Source organism: Saxophila tyrrhenica (assembly GCF_035928015.1).
Source record: "Saxophila tyrrhenica strain CCFEE 5935 chromosome Unknown scaffold_16, whole genome shotgun sequence".
In the NCBI taxonomy this organism is placed as follows: domain Eukaryota; kingdom Fungi; phylum Ascomycota; class Dothideomycetes; order Mycosphaerellales; family Extremaceae; genus Saxophila; species Saxophila tyrrhenica.
In genome coordinates, this window is record NW_027041748.1 from 158,665 (window position 1) to 177,533 (window position 18,869).

The window sequence follows — 18,869 nt, forward strand, 5'->3', positions numbered from 1 at the left end:
ACTTGCCCCGATTGCCAGGAAAGGCGCTACGTAGGTTTGCGTACTTGACATCGCCAAACAACGGCGGGCGAAGATATCTTGCTCCGGACTTTGCGTTGTACGATCATCCCAGAATGGCATCAGTGCTCCTGTTTGCTGCCCAAATTGGTTCACGTACTATTTCAGCAACAATGTGAGTATCTGTCCGCCGACGTCAACCTGCCACTGGGGCGGACAAGGATACATATACGTGAGGCGAGCATTGCTCACGATATAAAACACGCTTCTTCCCCATCACTTTTCTCTCCTGCACTACAGTAACTGCTAATCACACAAATCACTCACCGGCCCTTCTATTCACAATGCTGAAGACTCTCGCCTCCGTTGTTCTGCTGAGCACATCAGTCGCTATCGCAGCACCATGGGGTGGAAGCCAGCAGTTTGGTGGCAAGCCACACCCACCGCCAGGCTTTTTTCCCAGTCATGGTGACCATGGCAAATTCGGCGGTCACGGATACGGATCTGGAAATGGATCAGGACAGGTGCCATTCACATTCCCTCTGGCCAACGGGTTCCCAAATATCAAGAACCCAAGTCCCGCTCTCACACAGATTGTAAGTTGGCGTGATCATGTGTACTGAGAGCTCTTCTTTACTGACTCCTTGCGCGCAGGAAAAGCAAGCACACGGCACACTCCCCAACACTCCGCTGTCACCCACTCTCCAAACCGGCGACAACACCATCTTCGAGCTGATCGCCTTCAATGAGCTCTTCGAAGTCGCCTTCTTCACCAGCTTAATCAACAACATCACCCAAGGCGTAGAGGGCTTCGAAATCGGCAGCCCTGTTGTCAAGAACTTCGTCCTCAATGCCCTCATCACCGTCCAAGCACAAGAAGAACTGCACGCACTCGGCGCCAACGGCATCCTCACAGCGGCCGGCGAGACACCCATCCAGCCCTGCGAATACATTTTCCCGAGCGCGGACTTCGATTCCGCCATCGGCTTCGCCCGCACCTTCACCGACGTCGTCCTAGGCACTCTACAAGACGCACTTGCCGGCCTGGCAGCGAACGGCGACGAGGAATACATCCCCCTCATCGGCTCCATCATCGGCCAAGAAGGCGAGCAAAACGGCTACTACCGCTCCCTCCTCGACCTCGTGCCCTCCGAGCTGCCCTTCCTCACAAGATCGAAAGCTCAGTTCGCCTTCTCCGTGCTCAACCAGGACGTCGTGGTCCCCGGCTCCTGCCCGAACTCCAACATCATCGATCTGCCCATCTTCGGCGCTCTGAAGGTGCTCGCGGAAAACATCAAAGGCAAAGACCAGCAGCTCGAGTTCTCGTTCACCAATAACGGGACCGACACCGACTCGATCAGTCTTGTGTATATCAACCAGCAGAACTTGCCGATTGTGGAGAAGCCGACCATCATTTCAGAGAAGGACGGTGTAGTGACGTTCGAGGCGTTCTTCCCGTTCTCGAAGTTCATTATGAACGGGCTGACTATTGCTGTTGTTACGAACGATAGTGGTCCTTTCGATACGGTGGATGAGGTTGCGGATGCGACGTTGTTTGGGCCTGGGCTGATTGAGGTTAACTGATCTGTACTGAGACGGGCTTGATGCGTTGACACGACTGGCGTTTGGGGGCTGCGGAGCGGTACGTCTTGTTTGATTGTTTTAATGTTTTGTACGGTTCATGACCAACATTACCTGGAGCACTTCATGCTCATACCCACGTTGATGGCCACGATTGATCGCTGTTCCAATGCCCCTCCATTTCTTTGTAATAGCTGGTGAACTTTGAGTGCTGTAATGTGGAAGAGAACAAAGGAGTCGAATTTTAATGTTAAGTCGTCCGATTTGTTGGCTGCCGTCAAACCTGTCAGACGGACTGGACCAGAGCATGTGTTTCTCTGCCGCTGACCTTTCCAAACACGCGACCGCGGGGACACATTGCCTGGTGTCTGGCACACGTCGGCTCGAAGGCTCCCTATGCTGAGAATACCACTGTCATCCACGTGCCTCCCACGCATATCCTCCCTTTGTCCTCAATAAATCACCACGTGCATCCCGCTTTGTCCGGCCACGTGCCAACCATCCAACACTCATCTCACCTCAATGCCAACCCCTCGACCCCAAACAAAGCAGCGAAATCGCCCAATCTCGAGGACATCAGTATGATGTCGCCGGTAGCTCGTAATGCTCTTTTCTCTTCTCACTAACATCGTTCCTTACGTCTCTTTCGTATACATCACTCTCTCCTTCATTCGTTTGTAAAATTATTTGGAGGCAGGACCTCGATCACTGTCGTTAACAGGAATAGCAATGTCTTCGCTTCCAGGTCTCGGGATATCAGGGCTTGGTCAGGATGGTGGGATGGTTGGACGGTTCGCTATGGCTGGTCGGTCGGGCGGGGAGAAGAAGGAGGAGGAGGCTCCAGCTTCTCCATCAGACGGTCCAGATGCAGACGGCCCGGATGCAGAGGCTCCAGATGCAGAGGCTCCGGGTCCAGAAAGTCCGGATCTGAGCTACTACATGCAGCCTGAAGAAGATGAAGACGAGCAGCCGCAAGTACCCGCTGTCGTCGACGCAGACGAGGAGGCACAGGCAAGTCCCGATCACCCGAATGAAGAAGGCTCACTCGATACAGCAGACACTTGGTCAGTCAAGTCGGCCTTCTCCGATAGCTCCAGCTCGGACGAAGAGGATGCTGGCGAAGAGCAGTCCGGCGAAGACCAGTCTGCCGTCCAGACGCCGGCGGGGGAGACTGAAGACGCAGAAGACGACCCCTTCGCTGACTTCGACAGCACCACCACCCCACAGATCGGCCAACAGCCCTTCGACGAGCTCTACGACGACGACGACAACTACGACCCCCAAACACCCGAGTCCGCCCTCCTCCGCGCCGCCGCCCAACGCTCCCCCGAATCCCTCCATTCCGGCGCTCTCCTCCCCTTCAAAGGCCTCGGCTACGACGACCCCGCGGGCGGCGCAGTGCTGAGACGGGACGTCGGACACCTACGCCGGGGCCGGTCGACGGCCGCGCCGAGTGGGGATAGACGGGAGGTCGAGGCGAACAAGCGCAGGAACGGGATGCCGAGTCGGTTGGCTGCGGAGGGTAGTGATAGGTTGGCCGCGGAGCGGTATCGAATGGAGCTTGGGATCCTGCGGGAGGACTTCAAGGAGGCGGAGGAGATGGCGAATCGAGCGCAGCGGTACAGAGACGAGCGGAACGGGGCAGCGGAGAACCATGCGTGGGCGCGGAGCGAGCTGCAAAGGGCGTTTGACAAGGCGTCGGAGCTTAAAGGACAGCTGGAGCGGTATAAAGTGGAGGCGGAGTCGTGGGAGAAGGCGTTCAAGAAGCAGCAGCCGCTTGCGATGGTGGAGAAGGAGAGGCGGAAGAGGAAGGAGGAGGGGGTGGAGGAGTCGAGGGGGTGCGGGACGCAGACGCAGCATCCGGCGGATCTGTCGCTTAGAGGCGTGGCGGATGCTGAGACCCAGACTCAGTCGCCGGAGGACTTGACGTCGATCAGACAAGTGGTCGATGCTGTGGCCAGGGCCAGAATGCTTCTCGATGTCCCATTCGTCCTTCTGGGTCTGGCACGGCTCGAAGTCGCGGAACACATCGCACGCTGGCTGGACATGTACGGACAGCAAACAGTCCCGGCTTCTGACTTCGTCGAGCTCGTCGAGCAGATCGAGACTCTCCTGGCAACAGACGAACTCACTGTCGGCAGCTTCATCGATTCACTGAAGGAAGCAGGTTTCAGCTTTGACACCAACAACCTCGCCCACACGATCGAGACATGTCTGAGACAAGTCGGCGGCGTGCCGGTCGGTATATCTCTCGAGGCCGACGCTGTTGAACGCCTGAACCAGGTATATGCTGAGCTCGCCGAGGAGAACAACCTGCCCCAGTCCCAAGTCGAAGAGATGAAGGAGGAACTTCGCCAGGTGACACAGTGGTGCACCGAGATGTCGATCCGGTTGGCCGAGGGCGAGCTCAAGAGCGAAGATAAGAGCCCGCAACAGGAGTCCAGCAGGCCCACCACCACCAGCCTCGAAGACCTGGAAGGCCTCATAGAACACGGGCGAGCGCTCGCAGCCGAATGCCACCGTCTTGAAGAAACCATCTCGTCGCTCCAGCACCAGAACTCAGACCTGCAACGCAGCAACGACCGTCTCCGCGCTCAAGCCGCCGAGCAAGACGCCGCCCTCGCCACCGCTGACCGGAAGCGTCGCAAACTCAACTCTGAGAAAGCCAAAGTCGACGAAAAGTACACCCGCATTCGCCAGTGGATCGTAGACTCATCAACAAACTCCGAACTGCCCCTGCCATCGCCCTGCACACCACTGCCGCTCAACCGCAAGCGCAGGCGAGGGGCGCCATCGTCTCCCCAGCAGCGCTCGTCGAGCGAAGAATCAGCAGCGAGCGGCGACTGGGAGCGCAAGAGAGTCGAGGAGCTCAAGAACGGCCGTTCCATGGCGGTCTCCACCCGCACCAGGAGGTGGGACGGAAACAGATCGTTCCAACCGACGGTGAATGTGGATGTAAAGGTCGAGTTCAAGGAGGCCGAGCCCAAGGCTAAAGTGTTGGAGGTCAAGGAGACGGACGACAGCATGGGGTACTTCTGGCGAGTTATGATTGTGGTATTGCTTTTTCTCGCCTTCGCCCAGCTCGCGGGATCGAGCTCGAGGGATTGGCAAAGGAGATATGGTTAGGAGCGTGTTTGATCGGCATTTGAGGTGAGCGATGTTTCATAGTTCATCTTTCGGATCATCTTTCTTCTCATCCTCCTGCTCCACTTTCTTCTGCTGCGTCACGCCAAACGTAGCGCCACTCTTCATATACTCTTCTTCCTCCGCAGTGCTTTTCCTTCCGAGAGCGGCGTTGCGGTGCGGATACCGGCCGAACTTCTCGAGAGGTTCGATGTGTTTTAGTTCGAACTCAATGTTGCGGTCCAGGTACTGCACAGCGGCCGTGTCGTTCTTTTCGTGGAAGATCTGCCTGGTCGCTCTGGCATACTTGAGGTATAGCTCATGCGAGGGCAGATGTTCGCAGTGCATAAATGGGATGGTGAGCCACTGCAGAGAAAGGCGTGGTCAGCGAAATGGCTTTCACCAGCCTGAATGTAGCAGAGAAACGTACAGACAACCAAACCGGCCGCATCTTCACACAATCCTCCCCCATCATATTCGGCTCCAACTTCATGCTACTCCTTAACAACGAGAAAGAAAGCCGATCATAATGCCCATACACCAACCCCAACCCATCCAAATCGCGGTAAATATTCCTCGGCATCTGATCCAACAAAACAACAAGCGAAAGCAACCTCTTCGCTCCCCCCTCCACACTCTCCGAATGCGCTTCCCGCACCTCCTTCAACAAAGGAGACGAGATAATCTCCGCCTTCCCCAAATCATCCTCGTAGCTCTCAAAAGCCGGCAAGGCAAGCTTCTCCGGCCCAAGAGCATTCAACGCCTCCCCGAAGTTACTATGGCACGAGCGGTCCAGAGCGTCCTTCTGCTCCTGCGTCATGCCGGGGCCGAACCAGCGCTGAATCGCTTCCCAGGGTGGTGAAGTGGCGTCCTGCGGTACGCCAGCGAGCCAGAAGTCCCGGAGGCGAGAGTAGAGGGTTTCGTTGAAGATGCTGCGGTCGAGTGGGAAGGATTGCGGTGGCGATGCCATTGCGGCGGCGAAGGCGGGTTTGGAGGAGAAGCCGCGGGTGCTTGGGGAGGTGAGTTGGAGAGCCAGGGCGCTACGGAGGAAGCGAGTATAGAGCATTGAGATGATGGGAGATGGTCCAGATGATGAGGTCTCATGGGGTTGGAAAGCTTGTTGCGGCGTCCGATGACGGTGTTGACTGAGTTTGTTCAGTGAGGTTGTGCTTTTGCAATGGCCACCGGCTACGATAGGGATGCTATTGCAGCTGCTACAACGGCACTTTGTTGAACCGTAGAAGGTGGTGCGGTTGGCAAGAAGACGTGAAGTCGAGGTTCATATCAAAAGCGCTGGGCACGTGGCGCAGAGACATCATAGCAGCGACGAGTACAAAGCATATTGGAGACAACATCCACATGGAATACAATACACAGCTGAGTGTCAATCACATTTTTGGTATCTCATCTCTGTACGGGCTGCACGCTCGCGATTTCACGAAGAGCTCCCACTAGGCCACTAGGTAGCAGCTGTACTTTCCAGCGCCTCGCTTATGCAAGCCGAGCCCATCTTGCACGACGTCCGAAAAGAGATCGAAGCAGCAGCGCGCGCTGAACATCAACAGAGCCTCGCTTGGACAAGAGAACGCTTTCACTCCACCTCCTCGATCTTCTTGCCGCCCGCCTTCGCGCCAGCACCCTCTTTGGCATCCTCGTCTTCCAGCTCGGGCATGTCCTCGTCGTCGTCATCATCCCCCTCCTCCTCGTCGCCCATGCCGCCCATGCCACCCATGCCCATGCCTTCCATGCCGGGCATACCTGCGCCCCCCGCACCGCCGAGCTTGCTGAAGTCGATGCCGCCGAAGCCACCGTCGCCGCCCATGCCTCCTTCCATGCCACCCATGCGGGACATGTAGTCGTCGTCCTCCTGCACGGCGTCCTGCTCGTCTTCGTCCACCCACTGCATCTCTCGTTAGCATTGTCCCAAAACCACCTCTCATACACGGATCAACTCACCTTGTCGAAGTTCGTCTTGAGGAAATGCACCTTCGCCTTATCCTTCAGCAACCGCGGCCAGAACTCCTCGTTCAGCTCCTTCTTCTGCAGCACCATCTCAATGTCTCTGGGCGTGTGGTTGATCTTGGCGGCGGAGGGGTCGATCTCGGCGTAGAACTCCAGCTTGACCGAGTAGGTGGCCTTCTTGGACTCGGAGTAGCCTTGGAAGCTGAGGCTGGTGGGCTGGATGTCGAGCTTGATGTTGTTCTTCGCGACGTCAGGCACGGCGATGGTGAGGTAGACGTGGTTCTTCTCGTTCTCCGTTGCGCTGGAGCGTTGGGCCCATGTGACTGGTGGTGAAATGTCAGTTTCTTGTGTTCTCATCGCTTTTGAAAGGGGTGTCTCAACACACCTTCGGGAGTGACCATCTTGCCGTGGGATGCCTCCATCTCCTTCATGTCCTGCTGCTGTTAGCCATGACTTCGGCTGGCGGATTGCAGAAACTTACGGTGGTGTCTTTTGGTAGAGCAGACATCTTTGCGGTTGGCGGGTGGTGATATGAGGTAGGATATAGTTTGCTGAGAGTGAGGTGGTATGTCTATGCAGGTACCGAATGTTTGCAGAGTCGTGTTGAAGCTTTGAAGTTTGCTGGCCGAACTTCGAAGAAAATGGTGGAATCGGCAAGGCTGGAGCAGATCTTCGCGTGGTGGAAGTGACGCAGCTGTTTTGATCTCTGAGACTGATCGATCTGGTATGGCAGTCAGTTGAGCACTTTGTGATATTCCAATACCACGAAGATTCACTTTTCGCAACTGTGTGGAATGCTCTTCAAAAGTCAGTTGCTCTTCTTTCCCCACGGCGAAGTGCGCACGGGCCAACAGCGTCATCTCTACATGCGCCAGGCTACTGCACGCTCTCACATGCGCCGACGAACATATGACAACCAAACTCGCAATGGCAATTTGAGACGCCTTCTACCAGCGACAATGGAATGTACTGGCAGTAGTAATCGGTAGTCCTTCTTAACCACCATCATGGACGCAACCCGACGCTTCTTCTACGGCCCTTCACCAGAGGAGCAGGTAAGGCCACTACCTACCACCAGACCACCAAACCGCATTGGCTAAGAAGATGACAGCGACGCAAATGCAACGCCCTCGTCCGCTCCAACGCCCGCAAACTCGACCGCGACCTCGCCAACCTCAAAGCCCTTGAGTCCAAAACCCGCACCTACATCCTCCAAGCCAACAAGCGCGCCCAGCGCAACCCCTCGCAAGCAAAGCAAGCAGCAACAGAAACACGCATGTTCGCGCGCGAACTCCTCCGAGTACGGAAACATGAACAACGAGTCGCAACCTCCAAAGCCACACTAGAAAGCGTCGGCATGCAGGTCAAGGAAGCCTTCGCGATGCGCAAGATCGAAGGCAGCATCAAGAACAGCGTCGGCATCATGAAAGACGTCAACGCGCTGGTCAAACTCCCCGAGATCTCCGGCACGATGCGCGAATTGAGCCAAGAGCTGGTGAAAGCCGGGATCATCGAGGAAATGGTCGCGGACTCGCTGCCGGAGAACGAGATGCTGGAGGGCGAGGACGAGGAGGCCGAGACGGAGGTGGATAAGGTGTTAGGGGAGGTGCTGAAGGATAAGGTGCAGACCCCTGCGGCGCAGGTGCCGGTGGAGCCGGTGCAGCCCGTGGAAGCGCAGCCGGCGGAGGAGGAGGAGGAGCTGGGGTCGGAGGAGATGTTGGCGCAGATGAGGGGGAGGTTGGAGGCGTTGAAGAGTTGAGGGTGGTGTTGGGCTGGTTTGAGGATGATGTTGTAAAGACTTATGAGACAAACGATGAGGGAGTCTTCGCGTTGGGCTTATAGTAGCAGGGCAAACGCAGAAAACTGCAGGAGGGTTGAGCGAGGTGTGATAGATGCGTGCGATACTCTGGAAACCAGGCAGATGGCAATCATGCTTCTGGACCATTGCAAGTAGCGACGTTTCGAATCCATTCACACTGCACACTATATTCTTGACACGGTATAGTGTGCTCGAGGTAGTGAATGCGGTCACATCAACACGTGACGTCCGCATGCGGGCAAGCGGCGTTTTTGGTGGCTGGCGCGACTTGCTGTTTGCTCTCCTGTCCTTCCACGCACCTCAACCAACCTTCACACACCAACACAATCAAGTCATCAATACCACTCACGACACGCTCTCTCTCATCAACACAAACTGAGAAGAGGGATTCTGCCATCACATTGTGCCACTCCACGTCCGCGCCCTCGCGCTCACTCAAAGACCGCCAACTTCCGCGCGCAGCCTGACGCTTCTCGCACCAGCTGCACCACCCCGTCACACCGACGCACGACACAGTATCCTTCCTACTTCTACGCGCCGACTGCTTACTTCATTGCCACCGATCAGCTTTAAGGAAACCCAGCTCACTTGAAGCCACTTCTCAACACTCTTTCGCCAAACCACTTTTTCACAACGCCGACCTCACTTCACAACACCACCACAATGTCTGGAAAGCTCGACCAGTCTCTCGACCAGATCATGCAGGACACCAAGCCCACCGGAGGCCGCAACGCACGCCGTGGCCCGAAGCCGCGCAACGCGAAGTCCAAGGCCAAAGCCGCCATCGCCGCCCCAACTGGAGGAGTTCAGAAGAGCAGGCCCGTCGCCAAGGGACCCGCCATGGTCGCCGTGAAGACGACCCGCGCGTTGGACTTGGAGAGCAAGGTCATCGTCAGCAACTTGCCAGAGGATGTGACCGAAGGGCAGATTAAGGTACGTTGACCGGAGCGGACTCGAAGGACGACTTTCGCGATCTTTTTGGACTGTGGATCGAGAACCTTTCGCAGTGAGCAGAGGCTCCCTCATACGAAATGAGCTCATGAGCTCTGTATGCACAGCGCAAGCACGCCAACCTCCACTTTCGAGTGACTGGCAAGCTGTAGCAAGCTTGGATGGCATGACGCACAACACAACTCGTATGTTTAAAAGCCTGCCTGGCAAGCAGCGCTTGACGCGAGGTGCAGACATGGCCAACCCTAGGTAGACAGGTCCAGTGAGCAGAGCAAGAAGAAGAGGGCATGGTGTGAGCGACAGCACAGCAGCATGCAAGCAGCGGACAGCATTCACCACAAGTCGGCTCAGGCTCGCATCGGCTTTCCTGGCATACGAGACGGCGGTCAAATGAGCACGACCGGCAGTCTTGTGAGGGTATGGCGCCGTGGCTCCGCACGAAGGACATGAAGGCAATTCAGAGTCTGCGCTGCGACGGGACCTGTTCTCGGCTCGTGGGTCACAATCCCGGAGAGCTCTGCTTGGCTGGTCCGCTGCCTGCTGTCACTGCTGCTGTTAGTGCTCTTTGCTCACTGGGCCTGTTCTTACCAAAGCTCTCAAGCCGGGTGGAGTGTGATGGCTGCGGATCCTTTTCTGGCGCTTTGCGAGATTCACGAAACGATATCGAGGGGCTTGATTGTCCGCAATCAACCAGAAGTCGACTAACACACGGATGATTCAGGATTACTTCGGTCAGACCATCGGCAACGTCAAGCGTGCGATGCTCACCTACGGACCAAGCGGACGCAGCCGCGGCACAGCCACCATCGTCTTCCGCAAGGGCGACGCCGGACAGAAGGCGGTCAAGCAGCTCGATGGCGTGAAGGTTGACGGCAAGCCGATGAGGGTGTGTATTGCTATTAGTCACCTTCAAGTGCTCAACACTAACAGTAGCAGGTCGAGCTCGTCGTCGGTGCGACTGAGGTGCCCAAGGCGCCAGCTCCCAAGGGTCTCGCGGATCGCGTTGCGTAAGTATCATTCGTCCCCTCTACGCCATTACATCTTCTAACAATCTCTGCAGGCAGCAGCCAAAGAGCGCGGCCAGGGAGAAGAACAAGCCCAAGACCAGCGTTGCGGCGGCGGCGACTACGAACGGGGCCACCAAGACTAAGGCGAAGAAGCCGGCACGCAGCGGCAGGCCAAAGAAGAAGACGGCTGAGGAGCTCGACGCTGAGATGATGGACTACTTCGGAGGCGAGGCTCCGGCCACGACCACGACTACTGCTCAGCCGGCCGCCGCGACGACGACGACCGGTGGTGACGCGATGGTGGACGAGGTGTTGTAAGAGGTGGGCGCGAGAAACATAGCGAAGGACAGGAAAGCGTGATCGACTTCCGACATCAACTTGCTTTCACAGCGAGCTTCACCAACCGAACGGAAGAAGCGGCCTTCCTTTCCTCTTCGAACAGAATGTATCAGTAAGAGGGGCTCATGGGTTTTGCTGCTACGGAAGGAATCTGCAGCAACCGAAGGCTTTCTTTGAGCGAGGGCGGTAGTATCAGAATGAAACAATGGAGGATCAGTTCAGTTTCTCAATGCGATTCCACTGTCGACCGAGCTTCGAAACCACCATCCCAGAGCATCGCACATCTCAAGAATGATCGAAGAGCAAATGATCGAGAAAGCGCCGGTATGGGCGGTACCTGCATGGCCTGTCGATCTACTCCCACCTTCAGCTAAATGGTGGTGGTTGTTCTGCTTGACGCCTGGAAAGTCCCGCGGAACCTCCACCTCCACCCCAAGGCTTCCCCAGATACTGCAGAGCTCAGGGCAGAAAGGTACCGCGAGCCTGGACCCAGCCACCGTCACGACCAGTTCCGAAAAGTCTTCGAGCCATCTCCGGTCGTCCTCGATCTTACTGTTCCTGTTCGAGCTGCTGCACGGCCTAGCGTGCTCGATGAACGCCTACTTCGGGTGCAGCAGGTCGTCCGAATCCTTTCGCCGCGGCACTGCTACGGGCAAGACTACTACCACCAGGTGGCACCAGGGCGCACTTCTAATCAGCGGAACCACCGAGCACGCTGACGCCGAGCGCGTATGAATTGTAAGGTGTCGTCATTGTTTACCCCCACCTTCATGGTTTCCTCGTGTGAGCATGACTTTCAACATTTCAATGAGACAATGTTTCTTCGATGAGAGATGCACGAGATTGACAGTCTCTGGGGTTAACCGCGCCTCGAGAGATAATCATTCACCCAGCAGTCTTCTCTCAAATTCGTTGCCGTTCTGTCGCCACCGAGACGTAACAGCGAGGAATTTACCCCGCCATGGAGCTCCACTCTGTGCATTCACTTCTGACCTCACGCCGCCGCCCGCAGAACCGAGGGCCAGTCACAGATCCTCCTACAGCAGCTCGATGTCCACTTGCAGGGCTCCATGTGTGCGAACCGACGCACGAGTGGAGCAGTCCGTTTATTCGCGCGGAGATGGAGACGTGCTGCTGGCCCATCACGTATTCCAGTTCTCCAGAGCTAGCCTAAGGAAGCTTCGTGTCCCGCAAATTGTACTGCTCGCTCTGCATCCGTCCCTGCACCATTGCGGGCATAAGAAGAGCGCTGACTTCATACATAACCTCCGCACGTCTGCTTTCAGAGCTTTTCTTTCCTTCTTCCTATACTCATCGCTGTGCGATTGAACAATCAAAAGTTTGCTTCAAAGAAACCCCCAGAACTTGATCATAGTCACCCATCATGTCCGGAGACCACCCGTTGAGCGTCACGGTCGAGACCCCGACTGCCGGCAAGTACGAGCAGCCAACTGGCCTGTAAGTGTGATCACACATCAGCGTGGCGAAAGACAACAAGCTGATGGTATGTCCAGCTTCATCAACAATGAGTTCGTAAAGGCCCAGGACGGCAAGACCTTCGAGGTCATCAACCCCACCGACGAGAGCGTCACCTGCTCCGTCTACGAGGCCACCGAGAAGGATGTCGACATCGCCGTGTCGGCCGCCCGCAAGGCCTTCGAGGGCCCCTGGAGGAAGGAGACGCCCGAGAACCGCGGCAAGGTCCTCGTCAAGCTCGCCGACCTGTTCGAGAAGAACCTCGACCTCCTGGCGTCCGTGGAGGCGCTCGACAACGGCAAGGCTGTCAGCATGGCCAAGGTCGACATCGGCATGGCTGCGGGCTGCTTGAGGTACTACGGCGGCTGGGCCGACAAGATTGAGGGCAAGGTCACCGACACTGGCCCTGATACCTTCAACTACATCAAGAAGGAGCCTATTGGTGTCTGCGGGCAGATCATTCCATGGAAGTGAGTTGCTCCATTCATCTAATAACCACGAATGCCGTGCTAATGAATTCAGCTTCCCTCTTCTCATGTGGTCGTGGAAGATCGGCCCCGCCATCGCCTGCGGCAACACCGTCGTCCTTAAGACCGCCGAGCAGACTCCCCTCGGCGGCCTGGTCGCGGCCAAGCTCGTCAAGGAGGCCGGCTTCCCACCAGGCGTCATCAACGTCATCTCCGGCTTCGGCAAGACGGCCGGCGCGGCCATCGCCTCGCACATGGACGTCGACAAGGTCGCCTTCACCGGCTCGACCGTCACGGGCCGCACCATCCTCAAGGCCTCCGCCGGCTCGAACTTGAAGAAGGTCACGCTCGAGCTCGGCGGCAAGTCGCCCAACATTGTCTTCGACGACGCCGACATCGACAACGCCATCTCGTGGGTCAACTTTGGCATCTTCTTCAACCATGGCCAGTGCTGCTGTGCCGGGTCCAGGATCTACGTGCAAGAGGGCATCTACGACGAGTTCATCAAGCGCTTCAAGGAGCGTGCGCAGAAGAACGTTGTCGGTGACCCCTTTGCCAAGGACACGTTCCAGGGCCCGCAGGTGTCGCAGCTGCAGTTTGACCGTATCATGGGGTGAGTATCCTTTCATCCTTCTCCACGCATCATTCGTACTGAAATTATTCCCAGCTACATCAAGGCCGGCAAGGAAGCCGGCGCCAAGGTGGAAATCGGCGGCAACCGCAAGGGCGACAAGGGCTACTTCATCGAACCCACCATCTTCTCCAACGTCACCGAGGATATGAAGATCATGCAAGAGGAAATCTTCGGCCCCGTCTGCTCCATCTCCAAGTTCAAGACGAAGGACGAAGTCATCGCCACCGGCAACAAGACCACCTACGGCCTGGCCGCCGCCGTGCACACGCGGAACCTGAACACCGCGATTGAAGTGAGCAATGCGTTGAAGGCGGGCACGGTGTGGGTGAACACGTACAACACGCTGCATCACCAGATGCCGTTTGGTGGGTACAAGGAGAGCGGACAGGGACGGGAGTTGGGCGAGGCGGCGTTGGATAACTACACGCAGACGAAGACGGTGAGTATTCGGTTGGGGGATGCGTTGTTCGGTTAGAGAGGAGGATGATGAGGGAGGGACGATGTGATGATGGCTCTTCATGTGTATATGTTTGATAGCCTCGAATGAACAGTGTACGATGCCTCATGATTGCCTTCTGCCTTTCCCTTACCTGAAATCTTTCAAGGTTCTTTTGCTCGATGGCATGGACCCTTCATCGTGTCTCCCGTGATATGACCCCATACCTACGGTCGTGATACTGTCCCGTGTTCCACGATCTGGACAACCACCGATCCCCGCGCCTCATCATAGTCTACTCAACCCTCATCCTCGGTCCTTCGAAGACTTGACAACGAAGTACCACCACAACATCCCACACCCCTCATGCCCCCTCCCCCACCCCTCATTGGCTCCTACACCTTCCTAATCCGAACTCGCAGTCGAGGAAACGGACGAATGGGACGACGTGTTCTGCGCATGAGCACTGCTTGCTCGACATCACCCTTCTTCTCACGCACAGTAATGCCTGCGATTGAATGGCTGGAAGGGAATGGCAGGCAATGTACGCGCTTGATGCGTACCGAGGGTCTCGAGGGACGTTGTTGTTGAGAACTGGTGGGGTATTCGGTGGGGGTCTGGATGTTGTTCGGGTGTTGGAGGAGGATGGAGACCGAGAGGATATATGTGTACTACGTGCCAACCTTCAAGATGTTGCTCTGGAATTACGCTTCGTTCTTTGCTTCGTACGCTGTATTGTTCCACCGAGCCATTACTCGGGAGACCGGATACCCATGTGTATAACCGAACGACAAGACATCCAGACCCACTGCCATTTATTCGAATCAATCGTCGGCAGTTCTCGAACTTCGACCTGGTGGGACCGGCGACATCGGGGATATTGACAACAAACAAACTTCAGTACCTCCTCGTAGTCGACACCATCTCCAAGCCAGGACAATCGAGGAAGCACTCGAAGGAACCCCGCCGCGTCCGTATTTCTGATCGAGACAGACAGGAGAGATTGAAAAGGTAATCGACTCAACATCGGCTTGAAAAGCCATTGGCACATCCAAATCAAATTCACAATGTCCACCACCACAACCACCACAACAGCAACAATGATCCGCACGACCCCCAACCGCCCACGTACCCCTACCCGACCCTCATCCTCCCACTCGCGGCCATCCCCCTCCCGCTCAACATCCCAATATTCCTCCGGCTGGTACGACACAACCAACAACCCCACCCTCGAAGACGTCAAAGCGCGGCTGGAAACGCTGGAACGCCGCTTCGAGCGCTGGGTGTCCGCGTGCGCCACCAATATTGTGATGGCGCTGTTGAGGCCGACGCCGGTGGTGTTGTTTTTGTTCAATCCGGTGTGTTTGATTTTGTTGGTTTGTGTGGGGATGGGGGTCTGGATGGGGCGATGAGATGCAAAGGCTGCAGGGGAGAAGGGGAAAAAAGAGGGAGAACAAGGAGATGTGAGAAGACGGAAGCCGTGGGATGGAGGAGATAGCCAGGAGGCTGAAGACACGGGGGCTGGCATTCTTCGTATCCCTCAACGGACTAAGTCGACCTGACCGGGAGGAGAAGGTCATCGTGAGAAGAAGAAAGCGTTCCCCAACCCATCCTTCCGGACATCCGCCGCATAGTCCTTCTTCTCGTCGAATTCCTCCCACATACTCGCCGGATAGATATGCTTATTCCGCTCGTACCACCGACGATCAACCACCTTTGTCAAGTTCGGGGAGTCGTTGAAACCTTCCAGCTCATCGTCGGCAGGCACTTCAACAGTAGAAGCGGTCTGGGCAGCGGCGCGGCGGTCGGCGGCGGTGGTGAGACCGCTGGATATGCCGATGGTGGTTGGTTCGGGGGTTGCTGAGGTAGGCGTGTCGGGTTGCGGGAGGAGGTGCTGCGGTGTGGAGGGCGTGGGGTCGGGGGAGTAGGGGAAGAGCGGGGTGTTGTTGTAGCCGACGCTGCGGTTGAGGATGAAGTGGTGGAAGTCGTAGTGCTATAATTTCCAATCAGTCAGCCGTGCTCTACCTCATATCCCTGCTTACGAAGGCACACTCACATGTGGAATCACCAACTCCCCCCTCACCAACATCAAATCATCCACCCCAATCCGCGCCCAATCCTTCCTCGCGCCTCCCTTGGCCGTCGCGGCCATCTTCCGCGCTCGGTCGAGGAAGAGCCAGATCTGATCGCCCTTCTTCATGCGACATACACCTCCTGGGGCGTCTTTGCCGTCGAAGAAGACGAAGGGGAGGCAGAACTCTGTCGATCGCACGGCTTCTTGGAGTTGGAGGTATTCTTGCCGTAGGGCATCTTTGCGGGCGGCGTCGCGGAGGAGGGCGGACTTCGTGAGAGCCTTGGGAGCAGTGGTGAGGGAGGAGTTAGGTCGCAGCCCGCGCCTCTTCTTCAACGTGGTTTCGGTGGCTGATTCGGAGTCGTCCGCTGTTGCTGCTCGAGAATCTGGATTGCTGCTATCGCCCTTCTTCTGGGTCGATTCCTGCTCCTCCTCATCATCCCCAAACGAAAGCCCACCCTTCTTCATCGTCTTCTTCCGCTTCTTGAATGCGACGGGGGCTGTAGCTGCTTCACTGTACTTGGTCACTTAGCACCCATCCATTTCTCACCCACATAGATCAAATCCTTACCGTCCGTCAGGTGTACTCGCTCCACTGCCAGTACCCGGCGTGACATCTCTGCTCACTCGATCGAGCGCTTCGGCGCGCCGCTTGCGGAAGTCGGACAAGTGGACGAGGCCGACGGTTTGTTCTTTGAGGACGTCTTCGGCGGAGGCGTTTTGCGCGGCAAAGCGGGAGTTGTTGTTGGACGGAGTGGAGGCGCCGGGGGGTGTGGTAGAGGAGAGGGGAGTCTCCGGCATGATGTTCGAATGTTGAGAAGATGTGGTGGCTGTTCGGAGGAGGACTGTTCAAGCTTGATTCATGTGAAAGTCGACGGAATCAATTCCGTGGTATGCATTTGAAGATCAACGTCACTTTCACAAGCGCCAACCACACAACGATATCCAGAGTCCCACAGACAATAATGCCGTCACACCCCCACGACTCCGACGACTCCTCAGACACCGAATCCTTCCACTCCCTCAACAACGACAACGACAGCGCCCCAACGAACACTACACCAGAAACTGCAAGCAAGCCTCCCGACCACAAATTCGCACCCGAGGAGGAGGCATCTTTACTAGCAGAATCCAACTCTATAAAAGGCAACGCGAACCAGCTGTTTGGCAGCGGCTCCTTCGACAACGCCATCCAGACGTATGACCGCGCCCTCTCCTCGTGCCCGAATTACCTAGACTACGAGATCGCGGTGCTGCGCAGTAATGTCGCTGCGTGCCATCTCAAGTTGAGGGAGTGGAAGGAAGCGAGCGAGAGTGCGGGAAAGGGGTTGGGATGTTTGGAGCGGTTGGAGAGGTTACCTTCTGTTCGTGCTTCGAAGGGGACTGGAACAGATGGGGGTGAGGTAGAGGATGCAGCGGGGAAGGAAGGGGACCAAGTAATCGCAGAAGTCGACAACGAACTCGAGGCACGCATTGAACGGCTAAAAGAGTCCGGGCATTCCTTGGACTCCATCCGCAAACTCCAAACCAAACTCCTCCTCCGCCGCGCCACCGCCCGCCGCGAAGAAGCCACCTGGGCCTCCCTGCAGGGGGCAGAAGAAGACTACAGCACCATCCTGCACCCTTCCCTCCAAACCTCTCTCTCAGCAACGGATAAGCGACAGACGGAGCAGGCTTTGCGGACGTTGAAGCCGAAGCTAGATGAGGCGCGGGAGAGGGAGATGGCGGAGATGATGGGGAAGTTGAAGGGGTTGGGGAATAGTATTTTGAAACCCTTCGGGTTGAGCACGGAGAATTTCAAGTTTGTGAAGGATGAGGCGACGGGGGGGTATAGTATGAATTTCGATCAAGGGGGTGGTGGGGGGAAGAAGTAGGTGTGGTGGGATGTGTAGCTGTATGATATGTACAGATCTAACCGATATTGGGGAACGGCAAAGCTAGAGGTGGTTCGCTTGCCTGCTACGACCACGCATCAGCCACTCGCCTCCCCTCAAAATCATTGACGCCGCAACACTCACACCCTGATCCCATAACCCCCATAAGGAAACCCCTCCAACGAACTCACCAATCTCCCCCACCCATCCCCCACACTCCCCGGCGCACCCTTCCTCCTCTCCCCACCTTCGGGCGTCACAACCCCAATCTCCTCATTCTTCTCCTTCAACTCCCCCGTCAACCCCGCCAACACCTCCCCTTCCCTCCCTGTATACTCGCCCAATAACCCCTCATGCGGACACCACACCACCTGCATCCCCGCCCTGCGTCCCGCTTCGACCCCCGGGACGCTGTCCTCGAAGACTAGACATTCCTGCGGCTGCACCTCCGTCCCGCCTTCCTCTCTCAATCGCGCGTTTATCGTTTCCAAAGCAACGAGGTAGATATCCGGCGCCGGTTTGCCTCTTCCTGCGCCGATCCGTGGGTCGTCGCCGAGTACGCGATGCGCGGGCGGGAAGTGCTGGAAGAGTGTGGATTCGAGGTGCGAGGTTTTGAGCGCGAAGTTGGCGGCCATGCTGCTCGTTGCGAGCGCGAGGTGGATTTTGGGGCTGGTGGTGGAGGCGAGGTGGGAGAGGAGGGCGGGGACGCCGGGGAGGGGTTGGGTGGAGGGGAAGTGTTTTTCTTGCAGGGCGCGGGTTTTGGTGTAGAACTCCTCGCGCGAGATGGGCAGTTGGGCCCATTCGTTGAAGATGCGACCGGCCTGGACCAATCTCATCAGTCCGAAGTCTTTCATCTCGTTGCGGATGGGAGTGGTACCTCTGGCCCCGGTCTTCCCTGCAACTGCGCCTTGATATGCCACGGCAAATCCGGCTTGCCATACTCCCGCAACACCTCGTTCGTGCAGATCGTGTACAAGTCCTCGCTATCAATCAAAAGACCGTCCATGTCGAAGAGACAGGCCCGAATGGGTGGGAGGCCGGCAGCGACGCCTGTGGACGTGCTTTGCTGCGAGATCAGCTGGTGTTAGATTGCGAGAAGCATTGACGGGGGGATGGGGGCGGCTTACTCTTG

General features: G+C 56.8%; 11 protein-coding genes across 11 annotated transcripts; 7 read left to right on the plus strand and 4 right to left on the minus strand.

Annotated features, from left to right (window-relative positions):
- Nucleotides 1-341: 341 nt before the first annotated feature.
- Nucleotides 342-1,581, plus strand: LTR77_008959 (uncharacterized protein; the record flags this gene model as incomplete). Its single annotated transcript, XM_064806188.1, has 2 exons — nucleotides 342-593; nucleotides 652-1,581. 2 exons carry the CDS (start codon nucleotides 342-344, stop codon nucleotides 1,579-1,581), a joined length of 1,182 nt encoding a protein of 393 aa, XP_064655514.1.
- Nucleotides 1,582-2,376: 795 nt separating this feature from the next.
- LTR77_008960 (uncharacterized protein) lies at nucleotides 2,377-4,704 on the plus strand (the record flags this gene model as incomplete). Its single annotated transcript, XM_064806189.1, has 1 exon — nucleotides 2,377-4,704. The coding sequence occupies one exon, from the start codon at nucleotides 2,377-2,379 to the stop codon at nucleotides 4,702-4,704; it is 2,328 nt and encodes a 775-aa protein (XP_064655515.1).
- Nucleotides 4,705-4,740: 36 nt separating this feature from the next.
- On the minus strand, nucleotides 4,741-5,671 carry LTR77_008961 (uncharacterized protein; the record flags this gene model as incomplete). Its single annotated transcript, XM_064806190.1, has 2 exons — nucleotides 4,741-5,067; nucleotides 5,132-5,671. 2 exons carry the CDS (start codon nucleotides 5,669-5,671, stop codon nucleotides 4,741-4,743), a joined length of 867 nt encoding a protein of 288 aa, XP_064655516.1.
- Nucleotides 5,672-6,292: 621 nt separating this feature from the next.
- On the minus strand, nucleotides 6,293-7,171 carry wos2 (p23 chaperone protein wos2; the record flags this gene model as incomplete). Its single annotated transcript, XM_064806191.1, has 4 exons — nucleotides 6,293-6,601; nucleotides 6,658-6,986; nucleotides 7,049-7,097; nucleotides 7,145-7,171. 4 exons carry the CDS (start codon nucleotides 7,169-7,171, stop codon nucleotides 6,293-6,295), a joined length of 714 nt encoding a protein of 237 aa, XP_064655517.1.
- Nucleotides 7,172-7,670: 499 nt separating this feature from the next.
- Nucleotides 7,671-8,422, plus strand: VPS24 (Vacuolar protein-sorting-associated protein 24; the record flags this gene model as incomplete). The annotated part of the gene is made up of 2 exons (XM_064806192.1): nucleotides 7,671-7,718; nucleotides 7,775-8,422. The coding sequence occupies 2 exons, from the start codon at nucleotides 7,671-7,673 to the stop codon at nucleotides 8,420-8,422; spliced, it is 696 nt and encodes a 231-aa protein (XP_064655518.1).
- Nucleotides 8,423-9,145: 723 nt separating this feature from the next.
- YRA1_1 (RNA-binding RNA annealing protein) lies at nucleotides 9,146-9,585 on the plus strand (the record flags this gene model as incomplete). The annotated part of the gene is made up of 2 exons (XM_064806193.1): nucleotides 9,146-9,415; nucleotides 9,541-9,585. The coding sequence occupies 2 exons, from the start codon at nucleotides 9,146-9,148 to the stop codon at nucleotides 9,583-9,585; spliced, it is 315 nt and encodes a 104-aa protein (XP_064655519.1).
- A 560-nt stretch (nucleotides 9,586-10,145) lies between these two features.
- On the plus strand, nucleotides 10,146-10,758 carry YRA1_2 (RNA-binding RNA annealing protein; the record flags this gene model as incomplete). The annotated part of the gene is made up of 3 exons (XM_064806194.1): nucleotides 10,146-10,319; nucleotides 10,370-10,440; nucleotides 10,494-10,758. The coding sequence occupies 3 exons, from the start codon at nucleotides 10,146-10,148 to the stop codon at nucleotides 10,756-10,758; spliced, it is 510 nt and encodes a 169-aa protein (XP_064655520.1).
- A 1,405-nt stretch (nucleotides 10,759-12,163) lies between these two features.
- On the plus strand, nucleotides 12,164-13,831 carry ALD5 (aldehyde dehydrogenase (NAD(P)(+)) ald5; the record flags this gene model as incomplete). Its single annotated transcript, XM_064806195.1, has 4 exons — nucleotides 12,164-12,237; nucleotides 12,294-12,725; nucleotides 12,778-13,335; nucleotides 13,390-13,831. The coding sequence occupies 4 exons, from the start codon at nucleotides 12,164-12,166 to the stop codon at nucleotides 13,829-13,831; spliced, it is 1,506 nt and encodes a 501-aa protein (XP_064655521.1).
- A 1,537-nt stretch (nucleotides 13,832-15,368) lies between these two features.
- LTR77_008967 (uncharacterized protein) lies at nucleotides 15,369-16,664 on the minus strand (the record flags this gene model as incomplete). Its single annotated transcript, XM_064806196.1, has 3 exons — nucleotides 15,369-15,785; nucleotides 15,849-16,377; nucleotides 16,435-16,664. 3 exons carry the CDS (start codon nucleotides 16,662-16,664, stop codon nucleotides 15,369-15,371), a joined length of 1,176 nt encoding a protein of 391 aa, XP_064655522.1.
- Nucleotides 16,665-16,828: 164 nt separating this feature from the next.
- LTR77_008968 (uncharacterized protein) lies at nucleotides 16,829-17,737 on the plus strand (the record flags this gene model as incomplete). The annotated part of the gene is made up of 1 exon (XM_064806197.1): nucleotides 16,829-17,737. The coding sequence occupies one exon, from the start codon at nucleotides 16,829-16,831 to the stop codon at nucleotides 17,735-17,737; it is 909 nt and encodes a 302-aa protein (XP_064655523.1).
- A 140-nt stretch (nucleotides 17,738-17,877) lies between these two features.
- Nucleotides 17,878-18,743, minus strand: LTR77_008969 (uncharacterized protein; the record flags this gene model as incomplete). Its single annotated transcript, XM_064806198.1, has 2 exons — nucleotides 17,878-18,558; nucleotides 18,615-18,743. The coding sequence occupies 2 exons, from the start codon at nucleotides 18,741-18,743 to the stop codon at nucleotides 17,878-17,880; spliced, it is 810 nt and encodes a 269-aa protein (XP_064655524.1).
- Nucleotides 18,744-18,869: the final 126 nt, after the last annotated feature.